Source organism: Podarcis vaucheri (genome assembly GCF_965113315.1).
Source record: "Podarcis vaucheri genome assembly, chromosome: 3".
Classification (NCBI taxonomy): Eukaryota; Metazoa; Chordata; class Lepidosauria; order Squamata; family Lacertidae; genus Podarcis; species Podarcis vaucheri.
In genome coordinates this window covers 38,234,145-38,254,114 of record NC_138761.1, presented here as the reverse complement: position 1 = coordinate 38,254,114, position 19,970 = coordinate 38,234,145, and the positions used below count along the sequence as shown (strand labels likewise).

The window sequence follows — 19,970 nt, the reverse complement described above, 5'->3', positions numbered from 1 at the left end:
TCCAGGGTGGTTTGTCTGACATCTACTTTGAGGTCATTTCAGTGCCATGTGCAGATCTTTTTTATTTCCCCAGACTTTTAAATATTACATTTTATTCCTCCTGTATGTTTATTGTACGCCTAATTGTAAGCCACCCTGTACATACATATCTACATATACGTATCTTTTACTTTTAAAAAGCTTTTAAAATACAAAACCTCTGGCTTTGCATCACAACAGACAGAAGATAATGGAAACCAGAGACATTGCTTCATATGTTCAGGAAAAAAAGAGCTGTATTCAGCTAATGTTTACCAAGAGCCTATGTCTACTGAACTTACTGAACCTAAATTAATCCTGATGTACTGCAAAATCTATTAAGACCAAAGGACAGTGGTGTCTTTGCACCCACAAAGGCATGGCCACCATGCTTATAATGTCAATGGAAAGATAGTAAACCTTTTCCTTTCCAGAACCTTGCTTGTCTGTGCACTGGTGAGGCCAGGTTGCACAAAAGACAGAAGGTTTCTTTTTCAGCCTATATAGCACCATTTTTTCCCCTTCTTCTTCAAACCCTGGCCTTGTGTTGGGAGGCAAGACAGCACCACTATAGACTTGTCTTAGCAGTAAGCTAAACAAAAAGAGAAGCATGGCACACTAAGTTGCAGAGTGACTTGCTGGGCCAAAACAAGTTGGCAGCAATGCCAGCTCACTGTTAAAATGGACAAAGCGTGGAGGAAAGGAAGAGTGTAATGACAGAGTGAATGATCCAAAACGTAAGGCTCAAGAGGAAGGCTGTCCACTTGTGAAGAGCTCCAAATACCTCTACAATAAACAAAGGAAGATTTCTGTGTGTGCTGGGGGTGGAAATGCTGCACTACAGAGCCGTACGAAGGCCTGGAGGGTGGTGCTCTTTCTCACCCCACTTGGGAAGCAACTACAATGGCAGGGCCACACTGCACTCTGCTAATACTACAACACAAGCATTTATGGATACAAGGCATTCAATCCTAGTTAAGGGACCGATACACTTTCTACCTCCTTTTAAAAAGTAATAACGGTCCATAGGCAACATACACATGATCATGTCTAAATATTTGCACTTTTCCTTCCCTGTAATAAGCCCAAGTTAGGTGATTGCTCCTAAGCAGCTGTTATCTGCATTCCCTACCAGTTTTTCTAGCCAAGCTTCAGAACTGAGCTTTAGATGGAGAAACACCAACTGAACTCCTTAAAGAACACAGCTTGCCCAGCCCAGCAGAATCTATTATTGACTTTGGCATAGTGTATTTTGGTCCCTCCAGCACTGTGTGGAAAGGAATAGTATGGTCCAAATTACTAGAAACTTTTAGGTCCAACACTGATGCAGGCAATAGATCCTTCGGTGTTTTTTTCAGCTTTATATTTCTATGGTTCTGCATGGGCTCTAATAAATTAGAAGCATGTCAATATTTTTTTTCAAGTGAGAGAGACAGCATCTGGACATTGTCCCTTAGTTGTTTATCACATCTGTTTGTCCTTGAATTAAATATAGAATTGGCCCATTACCATAGTTTAAAAACAAAAAACAAAAACCACAATGCCATATGGCTAAGGGTTCACTGTCCTTTAAGTCAATTACATATTCATGCTGATGCTGCAGGCTAGTCTTAATGGCTCCAGATGAATCAAGATACGAATGATTTCTGTTTGCATTTTTATTATTTGATTATTTCTAAAGAATGGTAGAAAAAGAAAGGTGCTTACTCTACAACTCTGAGCACAAAAAATGCATTATATGCTGCAGAGTAGAAAGAAACTGCACTTCAATCCAGCACACCAGCTTAAAGTCTACTCTCCGCACAGTTGCGTAAGCGTGCACCTAAAAATGTAATGTATGTTGGCAGAGCCAATGTGCTTTTAATCACATTGTGTGCCTATACTGTACATACATACACTTATCAGAGATCTAGGATTAGTTATATCTATTCTGTGTATGTGATGAACCAGGGTTTGCTTCTATCTGCAAGGACAGAAACCAGAATGAAGGTCTCCTGCCTCCTCTCATACTCAACAGTATCTGTGATGGATAATTTTATGGACCACAATGAAACACCTAAAGTGATTATGATGATACATTTTTGTCTAATGTCTGAACTTTCCCTCTTTTCCTATATACTCAAATCTTTGTCAAGTATAATGGTTGCTTATATTAAGTGGTATATTTTGGATGAAAGTTGCTATTTGAAATATTGGGCCATATCCACTCTGCTTTGGGTGTTCTAATGAGAAGCGTTCAACATGAGGAATCCCTTCCCCGCAAAGCAAAACACCACGAAGCAGTCTTTGAATAATTTTAAGATATTTTCTGAAATATATGAAATGACAACTGCTTCTCATCTTGTACATTCATGCGTCTTGTCCCTTTCCATCAGGACCAATGGGAGTTTATTTGTGATGTAGGGTGATTTTTCCCCCCAGGAGTAAATGGTTAAACCTCCCCTCCTCACATGCTGTAGTCTGAAACTGGATCAGATGCCCTTTCACTTGGGTTAAACTCTTTTAAAAATGGTTATTCTATACTATATTACCAAAGAAATACCACTCCTAAGATTTAATCATTCCAATGAACTCTAAAAATGAGGCCCTTCTAAAGTACTTACATTCCATGGGAAGTCCTAGAATAAGTATTGGTGATGTTTCAAAGCCAGCTGACTATGTATGTGGATTTAAAGCCATTTCATAACTTCTGGTAGAGAAGGAAAATACAATTTAAAAAACCAGCTCAGCTCAATCTAAGCTACAGTTCAGTAATGACGGCCTTGTAATATAGGAATTTATTATGCTGTAGACTGTTTTCCTCCCATCATATCCAGAAACAGCTGTGCCGACAGTGCTAATTCCACATGATTTAAGGTTTAATCAACTTGGAAAACACCAGCCATTGTATTTTATTGCAGCAATTTTGTGAATTCTGCCATGACTGTTCATTTGCAGGTCACATATACAAAATATCTTCCTGATATGTTGCTGTGTTTTTTAAGGATTTGGACCTATTCATAGTGGCATTTCTATTAAAGCCCAGGGTATGATTCCTCATGCTGCTTCATGTGAGTGGAAAGAAGAGTGCTATAATAATAAGATTTACATCTGCACTTTCATGGGCACTATGAAATATGCTGACCTTACAAAGAACATACTTTTGCAAAAGCAGCAAATGGTAATATGAAATTATCCCCAATGATTTCAGAGTGCTAATATATCAGGGTGGAGATACTGCCCATTCTTGTGGAAGGTTAGATCACTACATAACATGTACACTGGAGTTTCTTGATAAGAGTAACTGATCATCTTGATCCATTGCCTGTCCAGCACCTCTTAAAAATATGTTATTCAGAACACAGACATAGAAATACACATCTCTGTGTCCATGAAGGACTTCCTCATGTTGAGGACTGTCCAAGTGGCAGTAGGAGTGTATGAAAAGAGTAGGCCTCTGGCCTCTAAAATGAAAATGAAGTGATACCAGATGCTGAAGGACTCTTTGCGTTCAGAAAATAGATTATAAGCAAAGTGTTTCTATTCTTTTTCTTCCCATTTTCTCATTTATCTTACTGCTAGCCTATGGAAAAGCTGCCAGTTACATGAGGTTAGGAACATAATTCATAGAACTGAATAACCTTACTGTTCTGTAAGTATTAATATATTAATTACATCCAGCCTTAGGGTTCCAGGTTTTGAAACATGATTACTTCTTGCCAGTTATTTTGAAAGGAAGACTGAATTCCAAGTAAAATTTGCAACATGATGAGAGATCTACAAAACTTGATTAAAAATTAGGAAAAGCATATTAATTAAGTACAAGTTATTAAGGATGGAATCCAGTACTGTACGAACATACAGTTACATGGGAATTATCTGTGTGACGCTCAAGCAATTTTCCCCATCCAGTTCCAGCTGGCTGCCCCCAAATCCCACGGAGCAAGGGGAACTATGATCTGAGTGTAACTCTGAAACTGTGCACCTAGTTATTTCTGCTGATTTTCACTGTGGTCAACAGACTTAAGGGCATAATCTTGAAGCAGGAGTGGTCATGGTATATAGGCTGCAAATGATCTGTGAGAAAGTGGGTGTACAATCTCATTTAGCCAAGAAAAAGTTCTGAAGGCACAAGGCACCATTCTACTGCTGTTGCAGTTTATCCATTTATATCCTGCTGCCCAGGAGTGGTTTAGAAAAGTCTTAAAACAAGAATAAAAAATGGAATATGCAACAAAACCTCAAGTGCTACTCTTCATGGTGCCAGCCAACCCTTCCCTTCCCCAGGATAATCGATTCTATTTATTCTCCTATTTTGATTCTCCGTTATTCCTCCCACCCCACAAACAGAAAAGATTTTCTCAGTAGGTACCCATATAGATAGAGGTGGTATGATGATGATGATGAGTAGTAGCAGAATTACATGTCCCCTGTGCAGGGGAACTGCCCGCACAACCCTAAAATTGGTGCTGGTTGAAGTCACTCACTACTACCAATTCTCTTCTTCTGCATTCCTCCTTGGTTTTTATTCATTTCAAGATCTCCCTGAGCCTTTTAACTAGGGGAACAATAGCATTTTCCCAGTGTTGAATTACTCTTGCAGCCTAGTATCACCATCTACAGTAATTCTGTGGAGGAGTCCACACCTTTCAGGATTTCTAGCTTGCTGGACTCAATGCCTTTTTTGATGTACAGAATGATGCTACCTCCAGTAAATCCTTTCCTGTCCTTTCTATAGAGTTTATACAGAGAGATATAGCCCTGTCCACTGGTTCTCTCATTCCATCAGGACACATCCGCTGCCCTTTTTAAAAATTCCAAATGTTCCCAGAGGTCCATAGAACCCCATGTTAACAGATAGCCATGGAGAACCACTTGGGGACTGACAAGCTACAAAATCAATATTAAAGTCATGGTAACTCAAAATGAGGGAGAACTTATTTTACTCATCCTGCCCAAATCCTTAAGGCTAGCTCTATTGCACATGCCACTTCAGATTAGATTTTACCAGATAAAATATTTACAGGAATGTGGACCTTTCCTATGGGAGGGCACATGCCTGCTTTAAGCTCATGCACGAATAATCTAAACTATATAATCCTTCTGACACATCAATTCATGCAATACTGCTATCACCTTTCCTGGGGTACTCAGTTCTGAATAACGAGCTCTTGCTTGAAAAGGTGTGTCATTCATATCGGCAAAATATGAGACAGAGAGTACAAGAGACTTTTTCCAACTTGTCAACAAGTTGCTTTAAAATGTTACTTTGTTGGGTTCAGCTAAATAAAGTCAAATGTTCTTCAACTGCTTTTAACAATATAACTGCATACATAATAGGCATAGTATAGCTGACCTAGTAGCACGGAGTGTAACCCTTCAATTACCTTTGAGGATTCCATGGCTGCATCCAGCAGGGATAAAACAGGCCATGTTTCATTATGCTGGACAAGGCTCCTGTTTATTTCTATATGATCAGAGTTTGAGATGGATTAACAATTTGGGAATGTTCATTTCCATAAATATTCCCTTCCCCCAATACCCCTGTACAATTTCCCAACATTTACACCCTTTCTTCTGTGCTCCCTAATCTATTCCATCTTTCCATCCATCCTCTTATTTATCAGGACAGCTGCGTTTTATTTGCATGATCCTGACTTTCTTATTTTCCTTCATTTCAAACAATGCTTCCACTTGAGTTCCCTACAGTTATTCCACAGAGACAGTATTACTAACCACAGATTTTAATAAAAATTACTTCTTCTGATGCCTCACATGCCAGATGGATAAAAAGGACTAGAGGCCTGCAAACCCATACAGGATATTAATAGCAGGTGAAGACACCTGTGATTAATACTTTGTGATTTCTTTCTTGTGACCCAAACACTCTCTCCCCAGTGCATATGTAGGAGAACAAAAACAAAGTTAGAAGTGGATCACAGGAGACTGAAGAAAACAAGTTTTCTTATAGCAGCACAACCAAAATGGATAATACAGGTGGTGAAGCAGGATACATGGTTGAGAATTCCTTAAATGTCATATGAACTGGCAAATGATGAGGAACCAGTGTTGAGACAAAGAAGAAGGGAAGAGCCAGGGAGGACTGGGAGAAAACACACTCTGAAACTTTGGAGAACTGCTAATGGTCAGTGTATATAATACTGAGCTGGATGGAACAATATTTTGACTCAACAGAAGGCAGCTCCTGAATTGCTAAGAAGAACTATCCTCCTCCTTTAATTCCTTTATTGGTTTCTTAATATTTATGGCAAGACAAACAATCTGTTTATTGCAACATCTATATACAAAAGGCATTGAGCTTATCTTGACTAGGTTTAAAGTAACCCTGTTGAACATTTCTAGACAGTGAAGTACCTACATTCTTTTTCTCTGTTGCTATTAATACAGTGTGACATGACAGTGGGGAATGATGTGTACAATTGTTTTATAATACCTCGTAGTAGTGGTAGATTTTTGATCCTGCATGAATCACCACAGCAATGAAAGAATGTGTCGTTCTCATTGACTAGCCAAGATGCATTATTTCTGGAAGGTCTATTTGAACTGAAAGGCTGCTACTCCCACAAAAGTTTGTCTTTCCTCTCTCACTCAGCTTCAATTATAGCATTAAGTGATCTTTGAGCAGAATAAAAGAAACAGCTGCTTTCCTTTGGGCTTTCAAATACCATTTGTGCTCATTTTTTCCTCTTGGAAAGGTTATACCAATTAGTGGAGTAAACATCACATTTAAATCAATGTGCTGGAAATCTTTACTAAAATCTTATATGCATCAAGTGTGTCTGCCTACTGTTCTATGCTTTGTATGATCAGCTCATTTGATCACTAACTCAGCAATAACAGAAGAGCTTAGCTGACTTATTTTTAAAGCTCTTTGTCGAAACTTTTGGCCAAGTTCTGTCCTCATCTAGGCTCTTGATTTCATTGAGATCTCAACAACACTGGGCTCCACTCTAAGTACTATGACATGCTTTTAAAGTAATCAGTTATTTGCTAACCTCTGGTGGAGGATTCTGCTTCAGAAAAATCTTCAAGGGGAGGGAATGCACTATTGTGGGCCAACCACCTAGAAAGCCTCTTTAAGTCCTCATCCTTACTTTATGGAATATGGGTAGGATAATCAACTGTATGTTGTCAAAATATCTTAAAGAACGTCCATACAGGGGAGGGTAAAATTGCTTTGGTTCTCCAAGCCTTCTAGGATTCTGAATTGTGTGGCTGGAAGAATACAGAAAACTAATGAAAAACTGGTACAATGTTCTCCTGCTTAGAAATGTAAAAGTGTATCAATGTGGATATCAAGTCGTTGTCCCCCCACCCACTGTGCTCCTTTTTAGTCACAACATTTTACATTAGTAGCCTCTGAACAATCTTTGAGGGAAGTCCACACAGAATGTTTTAAGAAGTTGCTGCAGTAACACAAAGCAAAGCCAAAGCCTTTGAAAACCTCCTCCTACTTCCCTTTTAAGTATCTACTCTTGCTACAATCTTAAAGGGAATGGGAGACTCACAAAGGCTTTTGCAAGCCTTCTCCCTTACCTTTAAGACTGAAACTCACATGTTTTTCCTGTGAGCAGGGTGGGGGGGGAGGTCTTCCCCACCCTCACCTCTGCTGCCACCTGCCTGCTCAAGTGTGCAAGCTGCTTGTGAGAAGTGCTTTAAGGCAGCTCCCAAGGTCCCATTTTAGCTGAACAGGATGCCCATGAGCTGCCCTTAAGGCCTTCTCAAAGCAGTTTGTGAAGCACCCACTTTCATTTAAAGGAGAAGGCTGGCAGATGCTTCAAACAGTGCTTCTGAGAAATGCTTTAAAGCACACCCCGCAGTCCCATTTTGACCGACACAGGATGGGGCGCTGTCTTAAAATGTTTCTCAAAAGTGTTGCTTCTCGCCCACTCCACTGCAATCTTTCACCTGCTTGCAGGAGGAGCACATGAGCTGTGCTTTAGAGAAGGCTTGAAACTCCACTCATGAGCTGATGAATGAAGATTAAATGCTGCTGACCTGGCTGTGAAATCCTGTTCCCTACTGGCAATAGGGTACACAACCAACGCAGGGTTAAACCCTGTCCTCCTGCACATCAGCAGTGACGCCTGTCACCAATGGCATCAACTGATGGCTGGGTGGGCATGGTTGAGGAGGAATGGCCTTGCGGGCCAAATTGGACCCCTAGGCATGCCAAGACTGCAGGCCAGAGGTTTCCCAATCCTGCTGTGTTCTCTTCTTTTAGATTCAAAATAGGAGTATTGTTATTAGCACATTTACATGATATTCTCCAATCTGAGGATAAATATTAAAGGAATCTTTTGAAGCAGTAATTCATTTTCAGGACTGCAACAGATCTTCACTTTCAGTGCCTGTGAATTCGTTTGTCAAGTTAGGAAAACAATAATATATGACAACAGGGAACTCGTTTCAATATCTTAGTTTCATTCCAAATGCCACTATATCAGCTGGGACACTTATTAAGTAGCTGCAATGTTTTGTATACCTCTGTTGCAAAATAGTAGTATTTGTTTTCTTTAAAAAAAGGGAAATGATGAGGTATGCATGACACAAGTTCAAGCTACAGCCAACTGCTGTCTGTCACTATCACAGCAAATCATCAAGACTGGTAAAATGGATTCTACATTGCATCAAGTGGCTTACCAAAAGGTCCTCCGATGACCTTTGTGGTAGAGAATTTTTTTATTATTAAGTGTTGGCTGGAAAAATAGAAACTGATACTTATGTGATCTGGCCTTAATTGTGCACACTGGGGCAGCCAGGAATGCTTTAAGGAAACCAAAACAACAATAAAAGTAAATTAAATATATAGCTGTAGGCCACAGATGGCTACAATTCCTGCAGTCTGGTTTTCCAGTATAATTCTGGCAGATTAGGAACCATGCATGGCGTAATGAATGATACTCTGCTTATGCATTCTACATACAAGTCACATTTAGTTAAGTAATGGTCCTATTGTCCACACAATCTACCTTCAGAATTGGGGGGCGGGGAGGGGCGGACTCTTTTGATACTGGAGATTTATACATTGGTTGTATAGTGCTAGCTTTAATAGAACAAACTTGAGACAACAAGTTAGGTCTTGGGGACATTAGGGAGGTGGCGGGAGGGGGGACTCAGACAACAATGGGTGCATTCCTGTGGCTATTTACAATTGCATTTACTATGTACTAGCAGTATGATCCACCCAAAGATAAGCGTGTATGTTCTGTTTACTTTAATGGGAAAATTGAGAATGTGCTTAACACTCTCCATCAAAACCAACAGGGATTTAAATGAGCTTATCATTGAGTGAATTGTACCAAGGGGGTTTTCTTGCCTCTGCAGCTGTTTCAGAATTGCTTTAGTACTGTGTAAGAGCTTTGAGATTCTAGCGTGCATTTCGCTTTCACTTTTTTGCACTGGATTTTGGGAAGCTATTGAAGGTCCTCATCCTGCTCATCTACAAGCAAACATAGGGGATTCCAGAGTGTGCTGCTGCAACCCACACAATGCAAAGTGTGAAGCTGGTGCAAGAAATCAAATATCAAATTGTATCTCCATTGCCTGGGATTACTTATAACCCTCTTGTGGCACATTAAATTAAAAAAAATGAATATGGTATTATTATTATTTATTAAATTTATATACTGTCCTTCATCCATAGATCTTATGGCAGATCGCAGTATGTTGTTACCCATGCAAATATACCCTGTTGTGGGATAAGCAAATCAATTCCATCTATAGTTAATACTGCACACAGTGCCGGATTTACATATAAGCTAAACAAGGTATAGCTTAGGGCCCAACTCTCTTGGGGGCCCCCAAAAAAATTAAAGAAAAAAACCCTGGATGTACATTTCCAAAATTTAAGATAGAAAACAAATAAAATAAAACCTACATACAGCAACAGTGTTTTGTATTGTGTAGGCTCCTATGATGTAAGAAATGGGCCTCCCCTGCTAGCCTGCTCCCTAAAATATCACTGGTTTGCTCATTTCTATATCAATTACTTTGATAAAATACATATTTTCTTATGTGCAAATAGTTTTAGATACTTATTAGGTCCATAAATTACCATATAGCATATATTCAACGCAAAAAACAGCCACAATTTGTTGTTGACAAAGGACAGCTGGACATATAAAGGGCCCAATTACCTTCAGTAGCTTAGGGCCTCATCAAACCTAAATCTGGCCCTGACTGCACAAAAGGAAAAATGCAACAAGGAAAGAGAGCACAGGAAGTAGGAGACATAGAAAGAAATGCCGGCATAACATAAGCAGGAAGTCCCGTATCAAATTCCTGCAGTGTGTAGCATATACATTATTCAAGGATCGGCACTGAGAAATTCCACTATATAAGTTGACCACTTTCTGAGAACACACACTGAGCAAACTTCTTATTGCTAGAGGAAATTAGTTTGTTATTAGAAATGCAGGTTGAAGACAGACGTAACATCCTAAGTATGATAGAAATGGTCTGTACACACATTTGCTACATTCTGAGGCATATCTCTTCAGGGCAGAGGATGTGTGTTTAAACCACTTCCACCATACTTGTCTGTTTTTACCCCCAAGTTAAATGAGTAATCATTATGCAAATGATACAATCTTTCATCCTCAAAGACCAAGAATTCTACAACTAGAACACACATTATGGTGTCTAGACCATTTCCGTGATTATTACTGAGATACTGAAAAATGACTGCATATTTTGGAAACTTGGGAGAATCCTAACCATTTCCCTACCTTAATCATTCTGGACTAAGAATAATTTGTTATTTCATTATTACTATTAAGGTTTGTATCTTGTCCTTCCACCAAGGAGTTAAGAACAGCATCTTATCTGCACAAAAATCGGATGAAGTAGATTAGGATAAGCAAGCTGTGCATCTCACAGATAAGCACGGCATGCAGCTGGACTAGACGATCCTCAGTGTCCCTTCCAACTCTACTATTCTATGATTCTATAGTTGAATCTGGACTGCCAGCATTGCAACCCAGTACACTAAGCACTGAACTGGACATGGTTCAGTGTCAAAGATGTGTCTCCCTTCTCCCCAATGTCCCACCCCCAGGAAAAAAATACCCTAGGGAGCCAACAAGATTTTTCAGAAGATAGGTAAGGAAAAGAACAAGATTTGTGATGTCTGCCACAACGTACGTATATGCTTGTCACCAGGCCCAATGTTTGAGACAGCAGTGGCTATTGGGCATCTTGATTTTAGCATTCCTGGTTAAAGGTGAGCTTTGGCTGAAAATGTTTATACCTTTGATGGGTCATGGTTATATAGGATCTATTTTGCAACTTGTACGGGTATTATTTTACCAGTACTCTTGTCACCTTACTCAGGACCATACTGTATCTTCAATACACTGCTTCACAAAGCCCTTGCTGGCTTCCTTTGCAAAACAAAAAACAAAAAAACCTTTGATAGTAGAGACTTAAGAGGTGAGTATACAGAAAGATGAGCAGAAGTCATAGCTGGTGGTAACATCCAGCACAGGATAAGCAGCTGATCTTAAAAAACATTCTCTGATAACAGCTGATCTTAAAAAACATTTAAAATGGCTTGATATGATGACATTGTAACAGAACATGGAAGATTCATGGATTACTTACTGATTTTGTTTCTTATTTCATTTACTTTTTCTCCCATAGATTTTGCTTCAGCAAACCTAGTAAACAAAACAGTGTAGGTTAGTTAGATTACTGTAAAACAGAATTGGTGGCACATACTCTGGTGTCAACAGATCAACACGCTTTTCTACTTGTGGAATATGAGCTCTTTCCTTTTTCTTTTAATCTGAGTTAATTCTTGAACAACATTCCAACTGAGATAGTTGCAGGTTGCTCTTTATATTTGCAATTTGCATTTTTTTTAAATTCCATGACCAAACAATGCAAAACAAAACGTTACCATAATCAACATGCATTGTTCATAGATAGTAATGATGAAGAGGCAAGACTTGTGAAATGTCACTCATTTACTTGTTCTATTATCTGTTTCCATCCAATTTCAGGATTATGGCATTGAAACATATTTTTCACGTTTTATGTTTTGTATCCTTTTCACTGCACATTCTGAAATAACACTTTTTTGATACATGTTTCAGGATTCCCACACCCCTTTACTGGTTGTTGTTTTTTTTAAAGCCCAAGTCCTTATTTGTAACTGGTCTTTCTCCGCTTTTAGAAGTGTCCTAGCAAATTTCACAATACCTGTGCAATTATTTTAATGTAAAAAACAACACTGATAAAAACATTGGGGTGGAAAGTACAACAACAAACCAATATTAACAATCAACCAAACTAGCTTGGGCAATTTTTGGACATGGTAAATTTATTTAGAAACAAAGAACAAATAAATAGACATTTCTTTCATAGCATGTTTCTAACCTAAAAACTGCTTTTTCCCAGAATCACCTTTAAAAAGCATCTAACACACATCTCCTCATTAGGCTTCAGGAAAAAGAAAGTTTGCATGCATACTATTTCGGCTTACTTCAACACATGACTGACTCAAGTGATGGAAAACTGAGGGGAAAACATGCAGGCAGGCTGCAGGAAATGGCACCAGTGACTTGGTAGGCTGCAATATTTTCCTCTATGCTTGTACTCACCTAATTAACCCTCATACTGGTCAGAAGTGCTGAAATGGCAAACCATGAAAAAAAGATCCAATGACGTGTTTTGCGTGGTTATGAGTGTTAACCCCAGTGGTCTGGCAAAATGTGTGCTGGAATTGTGTTCTAACAGCAAAACTACTGTTCTTTATGTGCACTAATACTTCCATAGTTTATTAAATGTTCCTTCTTCCATTCTGGTAGATGACTATATTACAACTCTGCAGGTAGGAATTAAGTTTGTGTGATGACTTTTATCAGCAAGACTTCATATCCTAGCTGCTTCCTAGACAACAAGGATCATGCTTTGATAACGTCACAAATTTAAATTTACCATATATTCTACACAGAGCTACCACTGAAGACAGTTTCCAAGCTGTAGCTGAGGCAGAATAAAGTGACATTTTTTCTGCTACAGGCAGCGTATTACACCAGTGCTTGCTTGCTTGCTTGCTTGCTTGGGTGGAACAGGTGACCTATTAGCTTCTAGACCCAATTAAACTTACAAAACTCCGAAGAGCTTGGGCCTGCACATTTCAGGAAACACTTTTTCCCTATACAGTATACATTAGTTCAGGTTTTGCCAATATGGCACCTTCCAGATGTTTTGGTTTACAACTCCTATCACTCTCAGTGTGCTGGATGGGGCTGATGGCAGCTGCAATCCAAAACATCTGCAGGGTGCTAGATTGGTGGAGACTGTTCTAACTACTCAGCATCTGTCAGAACACCGTCTCCTTGTCCGTGGCACTAAACTCCCCATTGCTAAAGTCCAGCATTATGTAGCTTCAGAAGTCACATGGAAGCAGTGGCGTAGCGTGGGTTGTCAGCACCCGGGGCAAGGCAAGTAATTTGCGCCCCCTAACCCGTGGATTTGCGCACCCTAACCCTAACCCCCAGATGTTGCGCCCGGTGTGGCCGGCCCCCCCTGCACCCCCCACGCTATGCCACTGCATGCAAGGCCCACTGGGATGCATGGGAAGTATTCATTTGCACTTTGCTGGCAATGAATGCTCCTGGCCTTAAGGAAACGGCCTGTGTTGTCACTAGTGGCCCTTCCTGCCACTGTTTTTCTTGAAAGTGTAATTCTGCTTTAGAAGGAATACTGTTAGCAGGGAGGGCTAATGAGGAGACCACGGATCTGGTCTTTCAAAGCTTTCCTACAGAACTGCCACAAAGAGGCCCAGATTTATGACAAGAGTTATCCAAGAAAGTTCAGAAAAATCAAACACATTATGAGATGAGATGAGGGAGGGAAGAGCACAACCCTCACTAGTTATTAATATTGTCTTTGTGAAATATTTGATCCTTTTGCAGTTCTCAGACATTTCTTCTGGGAGGCAATTGCCACAGAATTCAAGGTGCACATATTCTCCCACCAAGATATGAAGTTGGTTGACCATTCCCTTCCGGGCTGATGCTGACATATTCCACTGAAAAGGAACAGTTGTTTTCAGACTGCTGCTTAGACTCTCAGAGTTTCCCACTCTTGCCCGAGAAAGGCTCCCAGCATCAGCTGCTGCTCCCCTAACCACTCAATTGTGGCACTAGGTGTTCTAGAGGAGACACCAGGGACTCCTACTGGCCACGTTCATGTGCTTTGTTTCAGGAGACAGAACTCGTTCAGTGACATTTGTGTTCAACACATGGCATCTTTCACATGTGACAATGTTTGGACATTAGCCAGAGGAATGCTGTTATTGGTGGGTGATACAGAGTTGCAGAGGTAGTTAGCTTTTGGCTGTCTAGATGTTGCTGGACTACAACTACCAATGTCCGTAACTACAGGCCTGTTGGCTGGAGCTGATGGGAGTTGGAGGTCAACAACATCTGGAGGGGAACAGGTTAGCCACCCCTGTGCTAGGCTCTCGGACGAAATGGCCTTGCCTTTTTTCCCTACTGCTATTACTGTGTTTCTGATGTTACTGATTGGAACATGTAGGGCCTAAATAATTACACTGGCTTAAGCTCCAGTGTAGTGGTGACTATGTTAGTTGCACCATAAGACTGTACTTAAGTGTTCAGGCTTGTTGTAAGGACAAGTTGCATGCCTCCCTGAAGTCTGAGATTTAACTTCTGGAGAAGTAGACTAAAATTTGAAGGTTGGGAAACCAGTAACTTACATTAACATATTTTAAAGGCATCCTGAAATCTCCTCAGAATGCAATAGGTAACAAAGTGCCAGTGACTTACCAAGGATTGGCAACGAAAATGTTGATCAATGGTCAGGGTTGATGCTGTGCAGTCTAAAGCAACATTTCCCAACCTGTGGGTTGTGATCTGCAAGTGGATTGTAAAGCCTGTCCAAGTAGGTTGTGGGCTTTGTAAGTAAACTCAAAATAATTATTGCAAATGTGGTGACAGTTTGCCAGGTACTCATACAAGGAGTTACAGCTTGTCTCTGATGTGGAAACACTGGAGGCAGCACCTGAATATCAGAGGAAAGCTGTGAAAGTCACTTAAAACAAATCCATGTACCTTGTGGTGAACCATCACCAGATCTGCTGCCAGGTTTAGTTAATAGTTAAGTGAAGTTTGCTTAGTCAAAATAAGAAATGATATCTTTATCCTGTGTATCCATAATGATCTGAGATTATGTCTGACAACCATCAAACCCCACATTGACCTACTTGTTAGCAAAGTGCAAACTCCACCACCCAGTTGATTCTTGCCAAAACAATCTTTATCATGAATAAAACTATTAAAATATTCATGGCTTGTTTCATATTGCTTGTGTAACTTTTAGAATAATTTTTTATAGTTAATGAAGCAATATCCTGAAATCAGATGGCCCATAAACAAAACTTTGAATAACTTTGTAAGTACTATAAATATTTCAACAAATTCCACATTAATAGAGTCATTAAGTAAATTTTAGCTTGGATGCCTCAAGTAATGGTTACAAAATAGGCAAATTTGGAGTTAAAATGCACAAAACAGATGGCTGCTGAAGACCAGAGGTCCTATATTCATGTGACAATAAAACGATGGGTCACCATACCAAGTAAATTTTAACTTGTGGGTTGCATCCTCAAGAGGTGGGGAACTATTGATGTAAAACATATGGGAAGCATTAGGTTGTAGAAGGCTGCACTACTGGGTTGACAGATCTGATTCTCCCTGAGACCACGCAGGTAAGGAACCGACAATGTGAGCCTCCCAATTTCTAATTCTTCAGTTTGCAGAGGTATTTGAGTCAAGTCTCTAACATTTAACTTACTTTAACTTTTATTTTAATGTTATCTACACTTAGCTTATACAGATAAACAATCACATAAAAAGGAGGGATTAAAATATGTATTTAAAGATAATTCCCTTGAAATAAATCAAAGATACCTGTGGGATGACTCATTCTGTTTGGGGTTTTGTGGCCAGGACAGTCATGAAATTTTGAATGGTTACTCAGATGTGTATAATCATCATTGTACAGATTGAAGACATAACTATAGCATTTAACTGTTAGCAGAGCCTTGGGTTTAAGTGATTATCTGGGCAAGAGTTGGTCTAGCAGAAGCTATTGGCAAAACCCGCAAGTTCCATTTTTGTCTAACAAAACGAGCAGTGGAACAAAGCTAAGAAATAGCACTTTTCCACATGAGAGGCATAGCTGGGCAACTGTCTCCTCTCAATTAGTCACTTTTTCTTTCAAATTGTAAGCAGCTAGTATCTTAGGACTCCATACCCTTATTTGAAGGATCATTTCTATGGTGAGTAACCAGAGAGGTGTACTCAAAAGTGATTGCTTTAAGAGCCGAACCCAAGATGGATAATTGGGCCATACTTAACACACTGCTTCTGAGGTAAACAGAGAAGTAGTTATGGAAATGGTTTGCCCTGGGTTTTGTTTGTTTGTTTGAAGCATTTGCTGTAATATAAGGGATAGCTTGCAAGCTGTGAAAAAGAGACATTTCCTCAACCTGGATTTACAGAGGGGTTGGCTTGATGAGTTACATGACCTAATAAGTTATTTACCAGCCTGCCACAGTTTCCCTGTCTTCCTAGAGGAAAGGACCTAACCCTTTCCTGCAGTCTACCTCTTATTCTTGCCTCTCCAGTCTCCCATGCTCTTTGGAGCAGGGACTTACTGATGGACATCATCTGGCATCAGTGGAGACAGGGGCAGCTGGAGGTGCAGTATGCAGGTGTGCTGCTGCTGAATGATACTCCAGATATTGTTAGACTATGACTGCCACCACCCCGACCATTAGCTATGCTGGTTGGGGCTGATGGAGTTTAACAACATCTGGAGGACCACAGGTCGGTCAACCACATTCTACAGGCACATACACAGCTTAGATCTAGTTGGCCATTCAGCAGCAGCATATTAGGACAACACAGCTCCAACTATCCCCATCTCTACTGCTGCCATACAACATCTGATTGAAAAGGTTGTGGAGATCCTCTTCCCGGTCATCTAGAATTCAGCAGCCGTGACCCATTATTATTATTATTTATTACATTTGCTAGTCGCTTAAAAAAGTCTCAAATCAATTTAACAAGATAAAATATGAAAGTTGAAAACAATTAAAACCAGAAAATTAAAACAATGTATAATCCAAAAGGCATTGCATTCTGTATTACACAAAATGCCCATCCAATGACATAATAACGAGGACAAGTCCTAATCATTACTATCCTCTGCAGCCACCACTGACCCATATATGTATATATATTTTCCTATTAAAAAAATAATTGTGCATCTGTTGAAATGGGCTCTAGAGTACCAAATCTTAGGCCATAATAAATCTGTTATCCATGACACACTTGGTTGTGGCTAACATACCCATCTCTCTGGAGTTAGTTAAGCAGTTTGGAAATACAAAATATAACACAAAATTTCAAGTTACAGATGTTGTTTTGGTATGCACTTTCCTACTTCATCAGATTCAAGAAGGAATGATGGGTTCCTTTAGCCACCTTCTGCAGAGAGTATACATTCTGCTTGTGGTGCACTGTGGTCTGGATCATGCACACTGATTGGGGGAGGTGTTGGCAGATAGACAAAATGTTGATGGCAGAGGGTTGGCTTGAATGCCTTTCTGATCTTTTCCAATGCTGTGATTTTACGATTAAGGTTACTGACAAGTTGGAAGCAATTGGGAAGCAAACTAGAAGGAAGATAAGGTGCCTGAAGAGGTAATGCTAGTGTGGTCAGGATTGGTGGGCAATGCCACTCCACCACAGAGTAGCAGAAGGAAATCTATAAAAAGCAGCCATGCAGATATCTCCAAGTACCACATAACATAAATTGCTCCAGTGGTCTATGGAGGTATCCACCCACATTTTTTAAAAGGAAGCGGGGGAAGAAGCCAAAGAAAGAAAATACAGTGGAATAAAAATAATTGTGAACCCAAAGTCAAGCAGAGAATGAGAAACATGACAATCCTACTGCATATAGTAATACTGGCATAGAAGAGGTTTACATTTAGAAGAAAGTTAAGTTAGCTTTGAAATGTGTTGTATATATAATCCTTACTTAGAAATTTGAACAGTGGCTGGGTCAGTGAGTTTCTGTACAAGTGGCGGTTCGGCAGCTATGTTCCAAATTACAGAGTAGATCTGAGAGGAGTTTGTTTTGAACAAGTGTGATGTATTTGGAGTTCCAAACCTCTTTTACTAATGCGTTCTGCAAGCAGCAGCAAGACTTCCTTGCTCTGTTTGTATGGCATCTACGGCAATTTTAATGAGCATTGCAATGCACTATGCCGATATTAGAAGTGCGGTATTATTCTACGCTTGTTTCCTCAGAAAAAGTCCCACTCTGTTCAATAGGGTTTGCTTAAATGTTAGGATTACAAACTAAATATGATTTGATTCAAAGGTTGGGTTTGAATTCTTCAACTTATTTTGACATGAGTTCATCTCAAATACAGTGGTACTTCGGGTTAAGTACTTAATTCATTCCGGAGGTCCGTTTTTAACCTGAAACTGTTCTTAACCTGAAGCACCACTTTAGCTAATGGGGCCTCCCACTGCCGCCGCACTGCCGGAGCATGATTTCTGTTCTGATCCTGAAGCAAAGTTCTTAACCCAAGGTACTATTTCTGGGTTAGCGGAGTCTGTAACTTGAAGCGTATGTAACCCGAGGTACCACTGTAGATGTCCTGAAAACTACAATCTGTAATACCTTTAAAAAACACCTCAGAAATAAGAGAAGAAATTATAGTCTTTTAGAAAAACCATAGGAATTATATGGCTATATTTCATGCATGATTATTTACATGATTATTAACAGGGCCACACAATGCATTGTGATAGAAATATAAGGCTTGTCCGTACCAGTGTTCAATGTGTGCAGCTGACATTTCTCCCTCCGCCCCTAAGTGTCATGATGAGGTGTCTCGGATAGGTGTTGGTGGAGCTGTTCACAACACACACACACACACACACACACACACACAATTTCTCAAAAATAAAAGCTCCGTAAAAGTTATGGAGAGTGAGGAAGGACTAACTGAGAGGAGAGGAAAACAACACATAGTCCCAATGCATTCCAGCAAGCACTGCCCATTAGTGTGAGTGGGGAAACATCTACACAGATTTGGAAGCATAGAAAACTGAACGCCCTCATGGACCAAAGTATACACACAAACACATGGACATAGTGACTCACATACATATTAATGCCTTCGTTTTGACACAACACTGTCAAACCGATAGTTACGTAAATTCAACCAACATGCGGTATCTGCCATGTCAATCGTTCCATGTCTCTGATACACAAAATATGAGTATGCATGGCTGATGAAGCCCGGCAGGGTGAAACAAGGTATTATTCCGGGAATCCTTGTCACATTTTAAATTCTTTCGTCTGACACAGGCATACAGCAACTATATTTTGCAAAGGCACATGTTAAGATCTTCCGTATCCTTTGTCTGATACCTGCATACAGCAGCTGAATACAACAACCATACTTTGCAAAGGTAGATGTGGAACATTAGTTCATCTTTTGCAAGTACTGCTCCTTAAAGTTGTTACGTTTGACACTTGTTTTGGCTAAGACATGCGTGGAACACAAAAGCTTCTATTTGGACATTACGTATATAAGAATTGATCTATTTGTATTTCCTGTTCTAAATGTTGGTCTTAAATTGCTTCTACTCAATTAGATAATGTGAAAAGAGTTATGTTTATATGATGTATAAAGAATTTATATAGTTAAACACAGCCAGTTACATTGTGCGTATATTTGTTCATTTTGACACAGCCATAGCCTCTGAAAAAAAACAGATTTTGAAAAAGTACAATGGCCATGATCTCAGGATTTGCAGATAATGGTGCATAACAGAAGATGGAAATACCATATTACCTCATGTCTCAGCCCTGTTAGGTAGAGACACGTG

At 39.7% G+C, this 19,970-nt stretch overlaps 1 protein-coding gene across 1 annotated transcript in view; it reads right to left on the bottom strand.

Annotated features, from left to right (window-relative positions):
• KIF6 (kinesin family member 6) overlaps positions 1 to 19,970 on the bottom strand; it is a 141,599-nt gene that overhangs the window by 38,012 nt on the left and 83,617 nt on the right. Inside the window, exon 15 of the mRNA XM_082214819.1 lies at positions 11,623 to 11,678. Within this exon, the coding sequence (XP_082070945.1) occupies positions 11,623 to 11,678 (56 nt within the window). The remainder of the gene's footprint in view (positions 1 to 11,622; positions 11,679 to 19,970) is intronic.